Here is a 21,102-nt window from a genome sequence, read left to right on the forward strand (position 1 = left end):
CCCAGCGCGGGGGTCTCCATAGGAACCGCGGCTCCCGGCCTGCTCTGTAGGCCTGGAAGGAGAAGAGGACGAGGAGGAGGAAGAAGGGAAAGGGGAAAGAATGCCTGGCGCATGGCTGCCCTGGGGAACAATTCCCGCCCTGCTCCTCTGGAGGAAAAGCAGTGAGGAGGAAGAGGAAGGGAAGGGCGGAAAAGGAAAAAAACTGTGGCCTACAACTCCCAGCACGCCTTGCGAATAACCCTCCCGCAAACTACAACTCCCAGCACGCCGCGCGCGCCGCCCACCGTTCCCGGGCACCGGGGGCCCTGCCAAGGTCACCGAGCACCCCCCGGTACCCCCATCACGCCACAGCCGGACACCTGCACAGGTGGAGTTTATTCGTTCCACAACAAGGGCCCCGCAGCCCAGCACCGGGTGTTTGCTCCTCTGTTTTTTTTACCGAAAGCGCCGCGGGGGCTCGGGGAGCTGCGCGTTCACCGGCAGGAGGAGCGGCAGGACACCCCTGAGCGCGGGGGTTTCCAGGTGTGCCTGCCTCACAGTGCTTCTTTAGAGGAATCACAGCAATTTCATATGTAGTTTTCCTCTGTGGCCCGATTAGACAAATATTTCCCTATCTATGATATAAAAAAATACAGAGATTTGCCGGTTTTGGAAGTAAAATGTGCATTATCTGACTGTGAGCAGGAGGTAAACCTGAAAACCTGGTGCTGTTGGAGCTCCCATCACCGCTGGCAGGTGGAGCCAAAATCTTCCTCCACCCCTAAACCACCCCAAGGCAGGAAAAAACCCAGAATTCAGCCCACGTTTCTCATGGCAAATAAAGTATTTCAAGTAAAGATGAAGGTGGGTTTCAGCATTTCAGAGCTCTGAGATCAGTCAGTACAATGCAAACCAAACCTGTGCAACAGCAGCTGTGCTTCCTGCTCCAAAAAAATCCACCCCAGTTCCCATCTTTGGGCTCTTGTTGCTTTTTTTTTTTTGTTGTTGTTGTTGTTTTTAATCCTTGGAAATACCACTAGCAGTTCTTAAAAAAAAAAAAATCAAAAAACAAAAATAAATCTAGACAAAGGGAAGCAGCAGAAAAAAAAAAAAAACTTCCCAGCAGTGAGAAAACTTCTCATTTTTTCTGTCCATTTTCAGTATTTTTCATCAGGGAACTGGTCCTGGGTTCACCAGGACTGTCCACCTGAAGGAGGAAAGGCCAGGGCTAAATTTTGCTCTTGGCATATTAAAGAGTCTTTAATAAAGAGTAACATGTGCAAAAAAAAAAAAAAAAAAAAAAAAAAGAAAATTTAAATAGATCAAGCCAGGTTTTGCAGAATTACTGTGGCCAGAACAGCTCCCTCCTCTCTGTGTCCTCACCCAACCCAAGGCTGGAGGTAAAAACTGCACTGGGGAGACACCACCACAAAGAAGAAGCCACCAAGAGGTGCCACCTGTCACCTCTGTGTCCTCCCTGCCTCCAAAGACAAGGTGAGCAGCAGCCCAAAGGAACCAGGAGCAGAAATTCCCCTTCTCTCCGGGAGCACCGGGCGCTCTCTGCAGTTGTAGAGTTTTCCCAAACAGGTGTGGAGTGGCTGTCCAACCTTCCCAGCCAGCACCAGCAGCTGCTCTCCCAAACTTCCCAGAGAGTTTGTGGTGGGGTTTTGTTGTTTTTGTGGGGTTTTTTTGTGTGGTTTTTTGGAGGGTTTTCCCCCAGGATTATAGCTGGAATCCTTCCATGGGAGCCTCGGCTTGCTGGAAGATGTATTGCTGCTGGTTCTCGTCCACCTGCGGAGCCACGGCCGCGTCGTCCTCCACCCCAAAGTAGTGCTCAATCAAATCAAAGGCTTTCTGGTAGATCTCCTGGTTCTCGTGGCTCTGGAGGAATTCTATTTTATCCAAACCTTTGAAAGAAAAAAAAAAAAAAATTAGTGGAATGGGATGAAAGGAAGAAATCCGCTCTCCGCCCTCCGAAGGATTCTGTGAGCAGAATAAATCCACACCTAAACCCAGCTGTGCCAAAGGTGGATCTCAGCCCTGCCAGGCAGGGTTAGCTCATCCAGATGTGGTCCCAGCTGCAGGCTAATCCCACATTCCAGTGGGATTTGGTAGCTGCAGGGCTTGTCCCAGGAGCCTCGAGCTCTCGCTGCCCCAGTTAAATCCAGCACTGCACAGAAAGCATCCATGCACAGTGCACCCTCAGGAATTCCAGGAATTATCCTTCCAGGGACAATCAGGACACTCAGAGTAATGAGAGGGCAGAGCAGACACTGCCAGCTCACAGGGAGTTTCAGACCAAAATAGGAACTTGTTCCTCCTCAAAGCATCCAGAGCAGGACCAAAAAAAAAAAAAAAAAAAAAAAAAAATCCATCAGCACCAAATTAAGTCACTCCAGGGAAAAGCAACGTCTCCCTGGATTTCAAGTGTAAAATTGGGCACAGTCAGAGCAATTTTAGACCCAGAACTGTCACTTTTTCCTTAGCTCAGCTCATTTCTGGTTCATATTCCCACCTGGTGCAAGCCACGATTTTCAGCTTGGACTCCAGGTCAGAGTTTTTACTCCCAAGTATTTTCTCATCACCTGCTAAATGAGTTTGAGAAGATTTTGGAACAAATATTGGCTATTTTGGAATATAATAAACCCTTCAACAGAGCAGAAAAGCAACCAAGAGACCCCTGCAGTGCCCAGAGCCCCACCTACCATAGGCCTCCTCAATCAGGCTGCAGTAGGGGTTGATCCCAGTCCCACTCTGGTTGGCTTCCTGCTCTCCCAGCCTCAGGATGTTTTCCAGCCCGTTCAATGCCACCAGAACAATCTTGGAGTCCATGACAGTCAGCAGGTCACACAGAGGTTTGATACAACCCAAATTCACCAGGTACCTGCAGAGAGAGAGCAGCACTGACATCACTGCCTGCTCAGGAGCATCACCTTTGCTCCCTGGGAAAGCAAAGGAGATGAGTCCAACTAAAATGAACAAATTTACCTAAAAATACACATTTACTGCTCTGCAAGGTTAATTTTGATCCATTTATTTGCATTTGTATGCAGCCCTATTTTCAGAAATCTTTTTTTTTTTTTAAGGAAAGGAGCCACTTTTGAAATCCAGGTGCTGCTCAAGTTAAGTCCACACTGGCATTCAATCTGTCATTAAATTTGGACATTTAGCCTCAACTACCCAAAGAGAGATGGAGAAAATCTGGGATTAAATTCTCCTCATCCAGAAGGCAATTACAAATCACAACCCAGCTCTGCCCGTCTCAGTTACTCTCCAGAATCTCTCCAAATTCCTCCTTTGCCTGGAAATTCCCCTGAAGGCAGAGCTGCCAGGTGTGGCCCCAGGAGGAGAGGCTCAGGGAATACCTGATCTGCTCGGGGGTCCCTCCTGAGGTGGCGTTGGTGATGGCCCAGGCTGCCTCTTTCCTCGTGCGGAATTCCGCTTTCTGCAGGATTTCGATCAGCACCGGGAAAATGTTGGCATCTATGACTGCCTGGGAAAAGAGGGCAGGGAGAGGGGCTTGGGATTGGCAGCACTTCCCAAAAGCCTTCCTGAAAGAAACCTCCACTTCCATATCCCCATGTGAAGAACTTCCCAAGCTGAAGTGACTGCTGTGGTTTATTCCTCAAGCCAAATCCTGTTAAAAGCAGATATTCCATAACCAGCTGTGCTGGATATGGAATAACCACAGATTCCAGAGCATCCCAGACATTCCATAACATTCCAGATATAACCATAGATTCCAGATATTCCATAACCATAGATTCCAGATATAACCATGGATTCCAGATATAACCATAGATTCCAGATAATTCCAGACATTCCATAACCATAAATTCCAGATATAACCATAGATTCCAGATATGCCATAACCATAAATTCCAGATATAACCATAGATTCCAGACATTCCATAACCATAGATTCCAGATATAACCACAGATTCCAGATATTCCATAACCATATATTCCAGATATAACCATAGATTCCAGATATTCCATAACCATCACAGCTGGTTATGGAATAACCAGAGATTCCAGAGAATTCCAGACATTCCATAACCATATATTCCAGATATAACCATGGATTCCAGATATTCCATAACCATCACAGCTGGTTATGGAATAACCATGTATTCCAGAGAATTCCAGACATTCCATAACCATATATTCCAGATATAACCATGGATTCCAGAGAATCCCTGGAATTGCATCAGTACTGGGGGAATGCTGAAAGCTCTGCTCCGCTTCCCTACAGAGGTCAGGAAAGGGATAATTAAACCTCAACCAGCTCCAGCTCTTCCAAGGAATTGAGGATGGAGAAATAGGGGCTGAATCTCCTCTAATTCCAATCTGATCCAGCCTGTGGGGTTCAGCCCATGTGCTGCTGCCATTCCCAATTTTCATCCCCATTTTTTTTTTTTTAGCTCGTTTGGCAGCAGCAAATTTGCAAATGGCTGCAGAGTAAGAGAAGTGAACCAATCCAGCCTCTGAGGGTCAGGGAAAGGGAAAAGCTGCAAATCCTTAATGCTTGAGCTTGGAATGTGGGATCACTGCAGGCAGGCTGGGGGAGACTGTACCTGGATCTGTGCTCTGTTCCCTGCTGTGATGTTGGATATGGTCCAGCACGCCTCTTTCCTGATGGATTCCTTGGGACTGCTCAATAAATGGAGGAGGCAAGGCAGGGCTGAGCAGTTTAGAATCACCTTTGGGGGAAAGGAAGCACAAGTGAGATCACCAGTGGCAGGCACTGCATTCCCTGCAGGAAATTCCTCTCCTCTCACCTGGGTCTGGATGTCATCCCCTGTCACGATGTTGCCGACTGCTCGCAGAGCTGGAGAGGCCACTTTGTAATCGTTGTGCCTGCAGGGAAATTGTGCAAAGACAAACCCAACTCCATCAGATCACTGGGATATTCATGTTCCCTCCCCGTTATCCCATCTGCACAATTTCCTTAGGATTCCATCCCCTGCCATACAGAACACAGGGTAAGCTGAGCACATTGCCACTGAAAACAAAGCTGCAACACAGTTTGATCTTTTGCATCCCAACTCCATCCCCTTTTCCACACAGATTTTGGAGAAATAAAGCCAAGCTGATTTCTCCTAGCCACTGTTCTTTGATTTGCCTCATAACCAGGTGTCCCTTTGAAGCTTGAGAGCACACAACACTCTGCAATCATTAAGGAAATCTGGGAAAGGAGAGAGAAAGTTCTTCCCAGTTGTCTGTGTGGTTGGCCCACACTCAAAAAATGGTTGAATTTCAGAAATTTATTGGGATAATGTTTGGTCTATCAATGAATTTGTAATTTTTGGGGCAGATGTTGAGACCAGCACAGGTATCTTTTCACAGTGTAGAGCAGAACTGGAAAATCTTCAGCTCAGGAAGCCAAGCCAGCAAATTCCAGCTGTGAACCTGCTCCAGATCCTCCTGGGCCAGCTCAGGTGCCTGGATCCCGTGTGCACGGGAGGTTTGGTGGGACATAGAGATGGATTGTCACTCAGTCTCCTGACAGATACTCACATTAAGAGCTCCACCAGCCTCCTGCACACCCCTGAGTCCACCACAGCCTGGATCTTCTCGTTGGGACCATCGGACAGGTAGGACAGAGCCCAGCACGCGTCTGCCAGCAGGTCAGAGTCACTGTTGAACAACAATCGGGACAACACTGGCAGGCAGGGAGACACCTGCAACAACAGCCACCACCCAGGGTTAGTCACCAGGCCAGGACCACCACACCTGCAGGCAAACACCTCCTGCTCGTGCTCACTGCTCAGGTCAAGTCCTGCATGGCCACAGAGCCCTTCTCCCCACAGCTCCAAAGCCACCTCAGCAGCTTTGTTGCTACGCTCAAATGACACTGAGGGCGCTTTGGGAGCTCCTGTTAAAGAGCTCTGCTCCATTTCTGACTCTCAATGTTCACACCAAGTTCACCTCAATTATTTAGAAGTGGGTTTATATCTACACTCAATTCAGATTTCACCCTTCAGCACAGGGTTCCCAGCTTTGATATGGGAGGTTTCACTTTAAAAAGTGAAAACATGCTGATTTAAAGCATTTTTGTGTTGCCAAAGGAGGATGAGATACCTGAAAAGCCAGCAGGACCTTTAGTTAGGTTCCCTGGACAGGGAAAGGGAAGATACCACAGCTCACAGAAGTTCTGGTTTTCAACATTTCCAGATCTCAGAAGAGCTGTGGGTCATAACTGAAGTCTCAAAATTCCAGAGTTCATAAGAAAATGGTTTAGAGAAACTTTCTAGGGAAGCCTGGGCCTGTCCCTTATTTGAGGGGTGCAGCAGAAAGGTTGGGAAAAATTAAACGTGCAGATCAACCTCAGCAGGAAAAACCTCATCCTGTGCCCTCCTCGAGTTCTACAGCCCAAAATAACCCAGCCAAACCTCTGAACTGGGTGTCTCCCCATCACCTGGCTGCCAACAGGGCATTTCTTCTCACCTTATCAAATTCAGGAGGTGGGCTCTTCCCTCTGCACAGGTTGGACAAGGCCCAGACAGCGTTTCGTGTCATTGTCAGCCTGGTGGACGTGGTGAGGAGCCTGGACAGAGAATTACCAGGGATTATTGTCCTTGGTGTGGAAGCAGAGGGAACCAAAAGAATTAAAGCTAAACCATTTAGCTCCAGCTCAGCCCAGGAGGACACTCCCAGTCATCACCACAAAGCAAGTGACACAAACTGCTCAGTCTGAGCTCAGAGTCCTGTGGGGAGAGGAGTCAGGCTGACACCAGGAGCAGCAAAATCAGCCACTGGGACAAAGCCTCACTTCTCCAGGGTGGGATGAAGATTAATTCTTGCCAGAGCAACAAGAGCCCAGGCCTGACAGAATTATGTTATCACCACGTTGAGGGAGGTGGTGTGAGAGACCTGATCTTACTCTAATCCCAAAAAAATCCCAAGCAGAGAGCAGGAGCTGAGGGACACCCTGTGACTCCAGAAGGAGCAGCACCCCAGAGCAGCATGAAGGAATTTTATCCACAGATTCCCACTCCTCTGAGGCAGAGGTTTGATTCCCGGGGATCCCACACTGACAGAGACTCTGTAAGGAATTTTATCCACACAATTCCACTCTCTGAAGCAGGTTTGATTCCTGGGGATCCCACAGTGCCAGAGACTCTGTAAGGAATTTTATCCACAGATTCCCACTCTCTGAAGCAGGTTTGATTCCCAGGGATCCCACAGTGCCAGGGAATCTGTAAGGAATGTTATCCCAGGACAAAATCCCACTCTCTGAAGCAGGTTTGATTCCCAGGGATCCCACACTGACAGAGACTCTGTAAGGAATTTTATCCACAGAATCCCACTCTCTGAAGCAGGTTTGATTCCCAGGGATCCCACACTGCCAAGGAATCTCTAAGGAATTTTATCCACAGATTCCCACTCTCTGAAGCAGGTTTGATTCCCAGGCATCCCACACTGCCAGGGAATCTGTAAGGAATTTTATCCACAGAATCCCACTCAGAACCAGAGGTTTGATTCCCAGGGATCCCACAGTGCCAGGGAATCTGTAAGGAATTTTATCCCAGGACAAAATCCCACTCTCTGAAGCAGGTTTGACTCCCAGGGAATCTTGGCCCAGCTCCAACACTGCTGCCCTGGTACAGTGGCACTCCCAGAACTGCTCGTGGCTACTCACATGAGTAAGGGAGGAAGAATGGCACAGTTCAGGACATAATCTCTACACACAGAGCTGTCTCCAGCAATGTTCCCCAACGCCCAGACAGCCTGGAAGGAAACAGCAGCAGCTTCAGCATTCATTTTCTGACAGGGAGAGACAGGCAGCGTGCTGAGAAAGCAATTTTCCTGTAACTCCAGGTGACAACCTGTGCTCTGCAGCCAGCTGGGATCACTCCTTTTAAACACTGCATTTTTGAACATCTGCTTCTCCCCAAAATCCCAAAGTGAGGAGAGATCCTTACCTGCTCCTGAACATCCTCAAAGTCAGAGTTTAAGAGCTCTATAAAGATGGGAACTGCCCCAGCCTCGATGACTATTTTGGTTTGTTGGGAAGTCCCCGAGGCGATGTTCGTCAGGGCCCACGCTGCCTCAAACTGAAAGGAGAGAGAAATTGGAATAAAACCAGCCTGATCCAGCAAAATAAAGGAATAAAACCAGCCTGATCCAGCAAAATAAAGGAATAAAACCAGCCTGATCCAGCAAAATAAAGGAATAAAATCAGTCTGATCCAGCAAAATAATAAAACCAGCCTGATTCAGCAAAAACTAATAAAATTAGCCTGATTCAGCAAAATGAAGGAATAAAACCAGCCCGATCCAGCAAAATAAAGGAATAAAATCAGCCTGGTCCAGCAAAATAATAAAATCAGCCTGGTCCAGCAAAATAATAAAATCAGCCTGATCCAGCAAAATAATAAAATCAGCCTGATTCAGCAAAAGAATAAAATCAGCCTGATCCAGCAAAAGAATAAAATCAGCCTGATCCAGCAAAATAAAGGAAATAAAATCAGCTTGATGCAGCAAAAGACATTCTGGCTACAATTCTGCTGCAAAGGTTTTAGGAGAGAAAGGAAGAGAACACTTCAGTACTCAAAGGTTTTTATTTTCTTGAGCAATAAAAGAGCTACAGCTGCTCAAAGGATGAAGTGGTGGTGACATCTCTTGCTCATTTCTCTTCCATAAGCACTTCCCAGCAAGAAACACAGTGCAGGAACACACAAAATAGAAAATTCCCTATATTTCATCCAACACCCCAAAGATGCTGCGAGTTCAAGGGAAGCTGAGTAGAAATTCCCTCCTTTTGCCTCTTTTTTTTTTGTTTCAAACCAGATTTCCATTCAATTCTCCAAAAGCCCCTTTGCCCCATGGCCTGGGGCCAGAGGGGAGGGAGAAAGAGGAAAGCAGTCATCAACTTGAATTAAATTCCAAGTGTGGAAGCTTCTTTATCCCCTCCAAAGAAACCAGGAGTTATTAGAGTGCTGGAAGGAATCTCAGGAAGCCACCCAGGCCTTCCCTCTGCCCCAGGCAGGATCAGCACTGGCCAAACCCATTTCTAACCTTTTTTTTTTCTTTTTTGGCCACTCTGCCTCCAGCAATGCAGGTTTTTCCTCACACAGTTTCTTCCTGCAGCTTTATCCCATGGCTCCACCAGCTCCCAGCAGAAATATCAGCTAGAGGAAGGGGAAACTTTCTTCTGCTGCAGCTGAATTAAGGAATTTTTGCCAGTATTTTTAATTCTGAGTCATTTACAATTTTTTTTTTTTTTTTTGCTTGAGCATTACAGACTAGTTTTGTTTTTTGTCTTCTCCTACGGGTCACATTTTTGGAGTTCAAAATATCATTTTCCTCTCACAGCACCTGTGGGTTCACAGGATAAACAGCTCCACACCCTGAAGAATTAATAACAGACCCTCCTTTACCTGTAATGTGCAATTTTCACTTCTTTTCAGGAATTCCACGAATCTCTCCACCACTCCCTGAGTGTTTATCACCTCATCTATTGGAGGATTTGGCTCTGAAAAAGCAAGGCAGTGTCAGGGAGTGAACAGACCTCATGCAGGGGAGTAACAAGCCTGAAGTGTTAATTAAATGATCTCAAACTGGGCTGAACTCATCAGGGCAGCTTGGCAAAATCATTTTCTGTATAAATTGCACAGCTGGCAATCATCAGCAATACAAAAGATTATCACAGTTCTCAATTATGGATATTTTTTCCCCCCAGCCTGCCCATTTTTTGTGCACAAACCCCTGTAAAAGGCAGGCTCTGTTGGATCCTGGGGCAGGGATGAGTTATTTTTACCTTTGGAGAGTAATTTCCTGAATTTCTGAGTGGTTGCTAGCTGAAGGTCAGGGTCATCTGAGAAAAGCATCTCCACCATCTCTCCTGTGATCAATCCCTCCTGAAAAGAGGCAGAGGAGAACAGAGGAATGGTTTCATTTCAGACTGAGATTATTCCAGGCACCACAGGCATGACATCCTACAATTTGGGTTTAGCCAGAAATCCAAAACTGGGGATCCCAGCACAACACACTCCTCCAGTTCACATCTGCAATGCTGGTGAGGGGAATGGGATAAAAGGGGATAAAATGGAATAAAAGGACACTGGAGGAGGATTTTCAACATGCAGCTGGGAATAACCCTTGATAAACCAGAGTGAGCAGTGGGATGGGGATTCCCTGGCATGGGAATAATCCTTGATAAACCAGAGTGAGCAGTGGGATGGGGATTCCCTGGCATGGGAATAACCCTTGATAAACCAGAGTGAGCAGTGGGATGGGGATTCCCTGGCATGGGAATAACCCTTGATAAACCAGAGTGAGCAGTGGGATGGGGATTCCCTGGCATGGGAATAACCCTTGATAAACCAGAGTGAGCAGTGGGATGGGGATTCCCTGACATGGGCTGAGCTTTGCAGGCCTCATGGCACCATTGGTGTCCCTCTGGATCCCTCAGGAATAAATTTTCCCCTCAGGAATGAAATTTCCCCTCAGGAATAAATCTCCTCTTTGCATTTTAGCCAAGGGTTTGTGGCTGTTCCAGCTGCCTGCACCAACTCACACAAAGATTCCTGAAAGTAAGGGAATAAAACCATTGGAGTTTGGCAGTTCCATACAAGCACAGAATCCCAGGATGGTTTGGGTTGGAAGGAGCTTAACACCTTCCACTATCCCAGGCTGCTCTAAGTCCTGTCCAATCTGGGATAACTCCAGGCATCCAGGGGCAGCCACAGCTTCTCTGGGAATCTCTGCAGGGCCTCAGCAGCCCCAAAGGATGAAATCTGAGGGCACCTTACCCCACACGTTGTGGAAGTGACATAGGAATCCACCAGGAGACTGTCAAACATGGAATCATCTTCACTGATCAGCTCCACATTCCTCCTTTTGAAGAGCTGGTGGGGACCAGAACCAGGCATTGTAATTAGAAAGCAACGATGAACAGGTTCCACAACTCCTCAGCCAAGATCCCTCCTGGACTGAAGGTAAGCTGAGTAAAAAGGGGTCATTACCAGCAGCTCTGCACTCTCAGGGTTAGTCTGGCACACAAACTAAGCACTAATTCTTGCTCTCAGATATGCAAATGACCAAATCACTGAGCCACCACGGAAGGCAAGTGTAGAATTTGACCAAAAATCAGGAAAACTGGGCAAAAAAGTAGCTTGGATAAGGTGCTAATAAAGCAAATATTTAGTTCCAGACATAGCACTTGGTAATCACTTCGTGCTTCCGAAAAAGAAATACACACAGGCCATACTTTCACTTGCTCTTCCTGTTTCTCCAGGAAATAATCCCATTCACTAATTATATCTAAAAAAAACCCCACCACCTTTAAAATGAAGGATCTATCAACAAAAAACACCAACCCCCCCCAAAAAAAACCCAAACAAACAAACCAAAAAGCCACCAAAACCAAAACAAAACAAAACCACCAAAAAAAACCCCTTGAGTAGCCCAAGAACAAAATGTTTGGAAAGCTCTCCATGTGAGCTGGGTCCAGAGAAAAAAAAGAGAAAAAAGCAAGATCTCAGAACAGAAAAAATGACTGCAAACAAACTTTAATGTACAGATCCTTGAAGATTGCAGCAGTCTGGGCAGTGTTAGGGCTGACACAACCTGCCCCAGGTGAGTTACCTGCTGCAAGATCTGAGTCAAAATAGAACAAAATAAAGACTGCAAACAAACTTTAATGTAGATCCTTGAAGATTGCAGCAGTCTGGGCTTTGCTAAAGGCTGACCCAGGTGGGTGAGTTACCTGCTGCAAGATCTCAGAACAGGAAAAAATGATCACAAACAAACTTGAATGCACAGATCCTTAAAGATTGCAGCAGCCTGGGCAGTGTTAGGGCTGACCCAAGCTGCCCCAGGTGGGTGAGTTACCTGCTCCAAAACCTCAGAACAGGATAAAATGATCACAAACAAACTTTAATGCACAGATCCCTGCAGACTCCAGCAGTGTGGGCTGTGCTAGGGCTGCCCCAGGTGGGTGAGTTACCTGCTGCAGGATCTCAGAACAGGATAAAAATGATTGCAAACAAACTTTAATGCAGATCCCTGCAGTCCCCAGCAGTGTGGGCTGTGCTAGGGCTGCCCCAGGTGGGTGAGTTACCTGCTGCAGGATCTCAGAACAGGATAAAATGACTGCAAACTTTAATGCAGAGATCCCTGCAGACTCCAGCAGTGTGGGCTGTGCTAGGGCTGCCCCAGGTGGGTGAGTTACCTGCTCTAAAACCTCAGAACGGGATAAAATGATCACAAACAAACTTTAATGCAGATCCCTGCAGTGTGGGCTGTGCTAGGGCTGCCCCAGGTGGGTGAGTTACCTGCTGCAGGTTCTCAGAACAGGATAAAATGATCACAAACAAACTTGAATGCAGAGATCCCTGCAGTCTCCAGCAGTGTGGGCTGTGCTAGGGCTGCCCCAGGTGGGTGAGTTACCTGCTCCAGGATCTCAGAACAGGATAAAATGATCACAAACAAACTTGAATGCAGAGATCCCTGCAGATTCCAGCAGTGTGGGCTGTGCTAGGGCTGCCCCAGGTGGGTGAGTTACCTGCTCCAGGATCTCAGAACAGGATAAAATGATCACAAACAAACTTGAATGCAGAGATCCCTGCAGTCTCCAGCAGTGTGGGCTGTGCTAGGGCTGCCCCAGGTGGGTGAGTTACCTGCTGCAGGATCTCAGAACAGGATAAAATGACTGCAAACTTGAATGCAGAGATCCCTGCAGTCTCCAGCAGTGTGGGCTGTGCTAGGGCTGCCCCAGGTGAGTGAGTTACCTGCTGCAGGATCTCAGAACAGGATAAAATGATCACAAACAAACTTTAATGCACAGATCCCTGCAGACTCCAGCAGTGTGGGCTGTGCTAGGGCTGCCCCAGGTGAGTGAGTTACCTGCTCTAAAACCTCAGAACAGGATAAAATGATCACAAACAAACTTTAATGCACAGATCCCTGCAGACTCCAGCAGTGTGGGCTGTGCTAGGGCTGCCCCAGGTGGGTGAGTTACCTGCTCCAGGATCTCAGAACAGGATAAAATGATCACAAACAAACTTGAATGCAGAGATCCCTGCAGTCTCCAGCAGTGTGGGCTGTGCTAGGGCTGCCCCAGGTGAGTGAGTTACCTGCTGCTCCCGTTTCTGTTTGCGCAGCTGAATCCCCTCCTCCTCTCTCCTCCGGCGCATCTCCTCAGGATTCAGGGCTTTGTTCTTGTAGCTCTTCATTCGATAGTTTTCTGTGAAAACAGGAGGAATTCTGCCTCAGGGCTCCTGCCACTGCTCCTGTGTGTCCTTCCCGTGTGCACAAGGCATGGCATAACCAGATGGAGTACATTTATTTACTGAGTTTGGTTTGGCTCCTTTGGTTTTCAGCAGCAGTTTGTATTTCCCTGCTATCAGCACAGCATTTTCCCCCAGATATTTATTCCCAGAGAGCACAAACCCAGCAGAGTGAAGGCATGGAGTTCATAACAACAGAGCAGAGCTGCAGGTGAGGGACAGGACTGTGTCCCACCAGGTGTTCAGGACCTGACCTACTTCTGCTGCTGCTCCAGAGCTGACAAATGCAGCAATTCCAACCAGATTCCTTCAGAGTTTCTCTCCCAGTCTGTTTTTTCTCCCTCCCAGTCAGGGAAGGGACACTCCAGTTTTTGGCACAGCTGAAGGCAGCCAGGGCCAAGCTGTAACTGAAGCAGGGCAGGATGGCAACCCCTGACTGCCCCAGCTGGAACCCCCTGCTTTGAGCATGGCAAAAACTCCCCAAACTCTCCCATTTCTGACATTACTTGCACAAATAATTTGTTTATCCTTTCTCAGGATAAACCTCAGAGGCTCAACTAGCACTGAACCAAGTTACTCCTTCAGAACTCATTTGAAAAACAGTATTTTTGTTTTTTTTTTTCCCCAGCTGCTAAGGGCAGGAGGAAGTTTGCAGCTTTATCTCCTCCTCATTTCGAGCCTGAGGCACCCTCAGCCCTGTGGCTCACAGAAAGTTTCAGTCCCACTTATCAACAACCTCCAGCCACTCTGGAGCACTTCCAAGTGTCAGACCCAAAACTCCACAGGCAACCCAAGAAAAAACATCTACTAAATACAAATATCCAGCTTTTCGTTACTAAGGAGAGAGAAAACAACACGAAAAAAATTAAAATTTTAACAGGAGAGGAAACAAAATACTTTCAGTTCCATCATTTCCCAAAACCAGCTAAAAAGACACCAAAAAAGAGAGAAACCTCCAGGCTTTAGGGGTTTATAGCTGACCATACAATATCCAGGTGTCACCTAGATATAGATTTTCATTCAGAAAATGTATTTAAGCACCACTGTTATGTTTTTATTTGTATTTCTACCCCGTTGTGGCTCATGCAGCCACACAGAGGGAGTGACAGCTTAGTTCTCCAAACAATTTAAGAATCTCAATCCTCCCTTTTGGAAAGCAAAGCCTCCAATGAAAAGGTGGTTTGGAAGAATAGGAGGAAGGAGAAGTGAGGATGCCCAGGATGACCAGGCAGTCCCATAAATAGCCAAGGGACATGTGACAGCTCAGCTGCCTCCAAACTCAGCTGTGCCAGAACAGCCAGACTCAGGAACACTCAGCACCTTGTCCTTTAAGGGTTTTTTATGTCCCAGAGCACCAAAACCTTTAAGATTTTTTGGTTTTGTCCCTCTCATCCTGCAGGGAAACCCCAAAGATAACTCTTCAGGGAGTCACAAAACTCCCTGGTTTTTCTCTCAGAGTTTATTCCTGCAGATGATTTCCATTGATTTTTTTTTTTTTTTTCCCAGCCCATCATCTCTGGCAGTGCTTTAATAGCACGAGAATGCTGATTTGGGACATTCCACCCCGTTTCCATGGCAATGGGTGTGAGAAATGCAGGATCAGGACCTCACAGTGAGCTCTGGACTGCAGCAGGACCAAACTCATGGAATGAAACACAGCAGGACAAAATGTGTGTTTGGAATGTTTCAGTGCCAATCATTTGTGTTAACTCTGAACTCCAATTCCATCTGTGGGAATATCCCCAAACCCAAATTAATCAGGGCCTGGGAGTACCTGGGCTGTCAGGAATCCTCTGCTCTTAAGGAAGAGACTCCAGCCACAGATTTTCACTTGTTGCTTTTACAGAAGTGCCAGTGGGCACTGAACTCTGAGAGTTCACTCAAGAAAACAACAAATCTTGCAAGATTCATTCCATTTTAAAAAGTTCTGATCCAGCTTAGACAAATCTTTAGGAATCCCATTTCTCCAAGTTGTGATTTTTGTAGCTCCCTGGATTAGTGAACATCAATCACAACTCCAGTAAAAAATAAAAAAATAAATTTAAAAAAAACCCCACAGTGTTTGCATTTCAAACTTAAGGATGGAACTGAACAACACCTTCCCAATTTCCTGTGCAAAGGAAATCCCCTTCAGGAGCTGGGAGAAATTTGGCCCCTCTTGCCTTCACTGAGGGGAAAAAAACTCCTCCAGCTGTCAAAGAATTACGAGCCCAAGTTGCCACACTTATAAATAGGATGAGAATGTATTTCCCACTTAAAAGAAAAGAAAAACGGGGTGAAAGTTTGACTTTGAAGGCTCAGCAGGGCACTCAAATCCCTGTAAATCCAGCACAAGCCACAGCAGGAAACTGTAATTGCAGAGTTGTTACTCTAACAGCTTCTGGATGCTCCTGGATGGGGAATCCGAGCCTGCCTCTTCCCAGTTTTCTGCAAGACAAGAAACATTTGCTTCCAACGTTTTTCTTCAGCTGCTGATTAAGGCCTGGGAGCTGAGTCACTGCAGGATTTGTGCTGCTGAGTCAGGCCCAATGGAGCCCTTCCCACAGGGAATATTCCACAGGGAATCTTCCAAAGGTGGCTCTGAGCACACAGCAGGGCTGACAGCTGCTCCCTGCTTGGGGAATTATGCAAGTGTAAATAAATACACTTGAGGAACTTCAGCAGCACTGATCTGCCAATTAGTGCCTGCTGGGGACATTCCCAGCTCTCAGGTGACCTCCAAAGGCCCTTTCCACCCAAGTTTTCCCTGGGATGGGATAAAGTTGGTGATTTACAATTTAAACGCCTCTAAATTAGACAAATTGCAGCAAAATAAATGGAGTGAACTGCTGGGTTTCACCTCATTCCTCATATTTCTCCAATTCCCTGAAATCCCAGAGGGTTCTGCCATCATTGACATCTCCAGAGGACTCTTCTAGGGGAAACAAAAAAAACAAAACTGGCCAGGACAACTTTATTAAGTGAACTGAAACCCTAGAAAAAGAAGACTAAATCATCTGTATTATTTAAATACAAATCAAATGAATAACTACATAAAAGTAGTTGAATTAATGTGTAAAAGAACTGAGCTGCTAGCAGAATTCAGTCAAAACCACATTTTTTTACTGTCACCAATAGTTTTGCAGCGAATTAATAAGAAAAAAATTAAAGGGAAAAAGATCACTTTGTTTGCTCAGAAGACACAACAAATGAAGCTAAACAGGAGAACAACTACACCAAAAAAAAAAAATAATAATCCTGTCAAATAATGCCAACTCTGGCTGTGCCCACAACCCTGCTGCACTTAAACCCTGGAAAAGCAGCAGAATTCTGCTGTGCTGACACTGGGGCGGGTCTGGTTTGCTCTCCCAGGGGTTATTGGGGTGTTTGGCAGCACAAAACTCCTGCAGAGGCTGTTCTAAAGGTGTGCTGGAGCAGGCTGGCCGTGTCGCCGGGACTGGCTGTGCCGGTAAATCCCCGGTAAATCCCCGGTAAAGCCCCGGGGCTCTTTGGCTCGCTCAGCTCCCGCAGCCAGGGATGTGATATCACCGCTGGAATGTGCAGCGCTGCGAGGGGGAAGGGACAGGGGAAAAGTTCTCTTCGGGGGAAATTCACTGGCAGGCAGCGTTTGTCATTCCCCAGGGTTAAAACAAGATTAGGAATCCTTTTGGAATGTCCCTGCCCTGCTGGAAAAAGAACCCAGCAACTCCTCAGGCCAGGTCTCAATGCTTCCTACCCCTCATTTGATCTTTTCATCCCAAAATTTGAGGGCTTTAAGTCCTCTTCAAGCTGGTTTATCCATTCTGATTTCCTTTCAAAATGGACTGATCAAGCACAAGTGTCAGCTGGGAACAGTCCCTAAACCAGGGAGAAACAAACTGAATCCACTCAAACTCGACCCAGGAGAGTTCCAGATTAAAACCGACCAGAAACACTCAGAGACAATTACAGAAGGATATGAAATTCCAATAAATCCATCCCTTCCAACATGTGCTTTGCCTCAGAAACAAACAGGACTGTGTGATTTGCTAAGCAGATTTACCTGCACCTCTCCAGCCCCAGGACTGAAAGCCTGAAGGAATCAGGACTTTCACTCTCGCAGGATTTTAAAGATCAAACTCTCCCCCCTTGACAAAGTTCGTGTTTGCTCTGCTGAACTAAAGCAAACAAAGCAAACCAGCCAATTAACTGTTAAATTCGTCAGCCACGGGGCTTTTATTGAGAATTGAGCATTAACACTGCTCCACGGGTTAAGCAGCACTAAAAAAAGGCATTTAAAGATGTCATCAGTTCATTCCTCGTTTGCCATGCAAATGACAATTCCAAACAGCATCATTAACTTAAAATAATGGAAAAAAAAAAAAAAAAAAACCAACAAAAACAACCCCAGCCTTAGCTGGGTTTAAAAATAATAAAGCCTTGTTTAAAAATAATAAAGTTCCATGAGGATAATTCAAACAGGGGGGATATTCAGCTCTTACAGGGGTGGGAAGAAGGGGAAGCTCCTGTGCACAAACTTCTCAGCTCCACATAAAACTGCCCCAAGAATTTCCAGACGTTCCCACCAGGCTCCAGGACATTTTTCTCCTCAGAGCTGCCAGTCCAGGTTTTACATCTGAAGCCATAAATTAAGATTTCCAAGCTGTCCAGGGCTGGGAGACACACAGACTGATCACTGATTTCTCCTGGAGCACCTCAGGAGGCTTTGGAGGGGGGCAGAAAAGCTCCTGATGAGATCATGACAAGTAAGATAATTTTTAAATGATCATTTTTAAATGACCACAGAGTAATTTTGAAGCTTCACTGAATCCCTGGAGCTGAAAACTTCCACCATGCCAGGCTGCTCCAAGCCCTGTCCAACCTGGTCTGGGATAATTCCAGCCACAGCTTCTCTGGGAAATCCATCCCAGCCTCTCACAGGGAAGAATTTCTTCCCAATATCCAACCTAAATTTGCTACTTTAAAGCCATTAAGCTTCTGAAGCAGCTCTGCTTAAAAGACAACATTGGAGGTGGAAAATGGAAACATTTTAATCTTTATTTCCAGAAGATCCTCACTCAATTTTAAGGAAAACACAGCTGCTACAAGGCTGGGGCTTTTCCACCTCATCCTTCCAAACCCTACAGGAATCCTCAAAAAAAAAATCAAATAAAAACCCAATAAAATCTATCTCTCCTCCCTGAGCTGGGACCTCCCACATCAAACCAAAAAGCTGCTGGAATTAAAGCACTTTTTGAATGGGAAACACTGAGCTGGGATTTATTTGGGACAGCCCAGCCCGTGCTCAGTGACACAGAGAGCTGGAGTTTGATTTTTATTTAATAAAAGTCCCACCAAGCAGAGCCCCGCTGGGTTATCAGAACTGCAGAGAGTTTTTGGGGGGGTCTCACCTGAACCCCGAGCTCTGGGGGAGGTCAGAGCTGAACCCCAGCACCTGTGGGAGGATTGGAATGGAGCAGAGAGAGCTGACAGCCCCAAACAGCCCAAAGGGACAGCACTGACACCCCAAACCCGGCCTCTCACAGCTCCTGGCACCCCAAAAACCGGGATAAGTCATCCTGGCACCCCAAAAACCGAGCACTGCAGCCCTGGCACCCCAAAAACCGGGGTAAGTCATCCTGGCACCCCAAAAACCGGGCACTGCAGCCCTGGCATCCCAAAAACCGGGCACTGCAGCCCTGGCACCCCAAAAACCGGGATAAGTCATCCTGGCACCCCAAAAACCGGGCACTGCAGCCCTGGCATCCCAAAAACCGGGATAAGTCATCCTGGCACCCCTAAAACCGAGCACTGCAGCCCTGGCACCCCTAAAATCGGGATATTTAACCTGGCACCCCAAAAACCGGGCACTGCAGCCTTGGCACCCCAAAAACGGGATAGTTCACCCTGGTACCCCAAAAACCGGGCACTGCAGCCCTGGCACCCCAAAAACCGGGATAATTCAACCTGGCATCCCAAAAACCGGGTACTGCAGCCCCGGCACCCCTAAAACCGGGATAATTCATCCTGGCACCCCAAAAACCGGGATAATTCACCCTGGCACCCCAAAAACCGAGCACTGCAGCTCTGGCACCTCTAAAATCGGGATATTTCACCCTGGCACCCCAAAAATCGGAGTATTTAACCTGGCACCCCAAAACCCGGGCACTGCAGCCCTGGCACCCCTAAAACCGGGGTAATTCACCCTGGTACCCCAAGAAATGGGCACTGAAGCCCTGGCACCCCAAAAAGCAGGGTAATTCACCCTGGTACCCCAAAAACCGAGCACTGCAGCCCTGGCACCCCAAAAAGCGGGATAATTCGCCCTGGTACCTCAAAAACCGGGCACTGCAGCCCTGGCACCCCAAAAAGCGGGATAATTCGCCCTGGTACCTCAAAAACCGGGCACTGCAGCCCTGGCACACCGAAAACGGGATAATTCATCCTGGCACCCCAAAAAGCGGGGTAATTCACCCTAGCACCCCAAAAACCGGGCACTGCAGCCCTGGCACTCCTAAAACCGGAGTATTACAGCCCTGGCACCCCTAAACCCGGGGTATTTCATCCTGGCACCGCAGCTCTAGCACCCCTAAAATCGGGGTATTCCACCCTGGCACCCCAAAAACCGGGGTATTGCAACCCCAAAGCCGGAGTCTTACAGCCCTGGCACCCTAAAACCGGGGTATTTCACCCTGATACCCCCAAAAACCGGGCCCTGCAGCCCTGGCACCCCCAAAGCCGGGGTATTTCACCCTGATACCCCCAAACGCGACGTTCTGCAAGCCCGGCACCCCCACAGCCGGGCTCTTTCGCCCTTAACCCCCCCGCGGCTCCCGCCCCAAGCGGAGCTCCCCAGAGGCGCTGCCCGAAGCGCTCAGAAGCCGCGGGCCGCCCTCACCGAGAGCCCCCGAAGACCCCCACGCCCCCGGGATGACTCAGCGGCCGCGCCGGCCCCGCCGCCCTCAGCGCCGGGAGCGCCCGGGACGCCGGTGAGAGGCGAGGGAGGCGGCAGCGCGGGGCGGACGGGCTGTGCGCGCCGCCCGGCCTCGGGGCGGCTTCTCCGGCTCCACCCCATCCCCTCGCCGTGCCCGGAGCTCCCCGGGCCGCGCCCGCCCCTCAGGGCCCTCACCCATCGCGGCGGCGGCGGCGGCGGCTCCGGTGGTGGCGGCGGCGGCCAAAATATGGCGGCACCGGGCGGGGCGCGGGCCGGACGGCGGCCGCGCGGGGCCAAACCTGTGCGGAGAGCGGTGGGGCGCGGCCGCGGCGCTCGGGCGCCCCCAGCGAGCGGAGGCGGAACTGCCGCGGCGGTCGCGTCCTGTCACTCGTGTCCTGTCACTCGTGTCTGTCACTCGTGTCTGTCACTCGTGTCTGTCACTCGTGTCTGTCACCTCTGTCCTGTCACTCGTGTCCTGTCACTCGTGTCTGTCACTCGTGTCTGTCACCTCTGTCCTGTCACTCGTGTCCTGTCACCTCTGCCCTGTCACTCGTGTCTGTCACTCGTGTCTGTCACCTCTGTCCTGTCACCTCTGTCCTGTCACTCGTGTCTGTCACCTCTGTCCTGTCACTCGTGTCCTGTCACTCGTGTCTGTCACTCGTGTCTGTCACCTCTGTCCTGTCACTCGTGTCCTGTCACCTCTGCCCTGTCACTCGTGTCTGTCACTCGTGTCTGTCACCTCTGTCCTGTCACCTCTGTCCTGTCACTCGTGTCTGTCACTCGTGTCTGTCACTCGTGTCTGTCACCTCTGTCCTGTCACCTCTGTCCTGTCACTCGTGTCCTGTCACTCGTGTCTGTCACCTCTGTCCTGTCACCTCTGTCCTGTCACTCGTGTCTGTCACTCGTGTCCTGTCACTCGTGTCCTGTCACCTCTGTCCTGTCACTCGTGTCTGTCACCTCTGTCCTGTCACTCGTGTCTGTCACTCGTGTCTGT

General features: G+C 48.4%; 1 protein-coding gene across 4 annotated transcripts; it reads right to left on the bottom strand.

The window, feature by feature from the left end:
* Nucleotides 1-429: 429 nt before the first annotated feature.
* Nucleotides 430-20,372, bottom strand: KPNA6 (karyopherin subunit alpha 6). Of its 4 annotated transcripts, none has more exons than XM_053999059.1 (14): nt 20,304-20,372; nt 13,064-13,173; nt 10,739-10,834; nt 9,745-9,844; nt 9,365-9,459; nt 7,908-8,039; nt 7,625-7,713; nt 6,430-6,529; nt 5,500-5,663; nt 4,761-4,839; nt 4,557-4,682; nt 3,345-3,472; nt 2,685-2,863; nt 430-1,886 (listed from the first exon to the last, which is right to left on the bottom strand). In XM_053999059.1, the coding sequence occupies exons 1-14, from the start codon at nt 20,305-20,307 to the stop codon at nt 1,702-1,704; spliced, it is 1,587 nt and encodes a 528-aa protein (XP_053855034.1). In that variant the 5' UTR covers nt 20,308-20,372; the 3' UTR covers nt 430-1,701. The 4 variants fall into 4 exon arrangements, with proteins under 4 accessions (XP_053855034.1, XP_053855036.1, XP_053855035.1 ...); XM_053999061.1 differs by lacking the exon at nt 20,304-20,372 and adding an exon at nt 20,073-20,095; XM_053999060.1 differs by lacking the exon at nt 20,304-20,372 and adding an exon at nt 16,056-16,103.
* Between the last annotated feature and the right edge of the window lie 730 nt (nt 20,373-21,102).

The sequence above is a fragment of the Vidua macroura genome, chromosome 25, assembly GCF_024509145.1.
Source record: "Vidua macroura isolate BioBank_ID:100142 chromosome 25, ASM2450914v1, whole genome shotgun sequence".
Taxonomy (NCBI): domain Eukaryota; kingdom Metazoa; phylum Chordata; class Aves; order Passeriformes; family Viduidae; genus Vidua; species Vidua macroura.

What these genes read in the sequence shown, in the direction of transcription:
- KPNA6 (XM_053999059.1), bottom strand. An exon ending in AACAGAAACGGGAGCAGCAG is followed by an intron (nt 10,835 to 13,063) that starts GTAACTCACTCA and finishes GGTCCCCACCAG; the next exon opens with CTCTTCAAAAGGAGGAATGT. An exon ending in CAGGAAATTACTCTCCAAAG is followed by an intron (nt 9,460 to 9,744) that starts GTAAAAATAACT and finishes TTGCTTTTTCAG; the next exon opens with AGCCAAATCCTCCAATAGAT.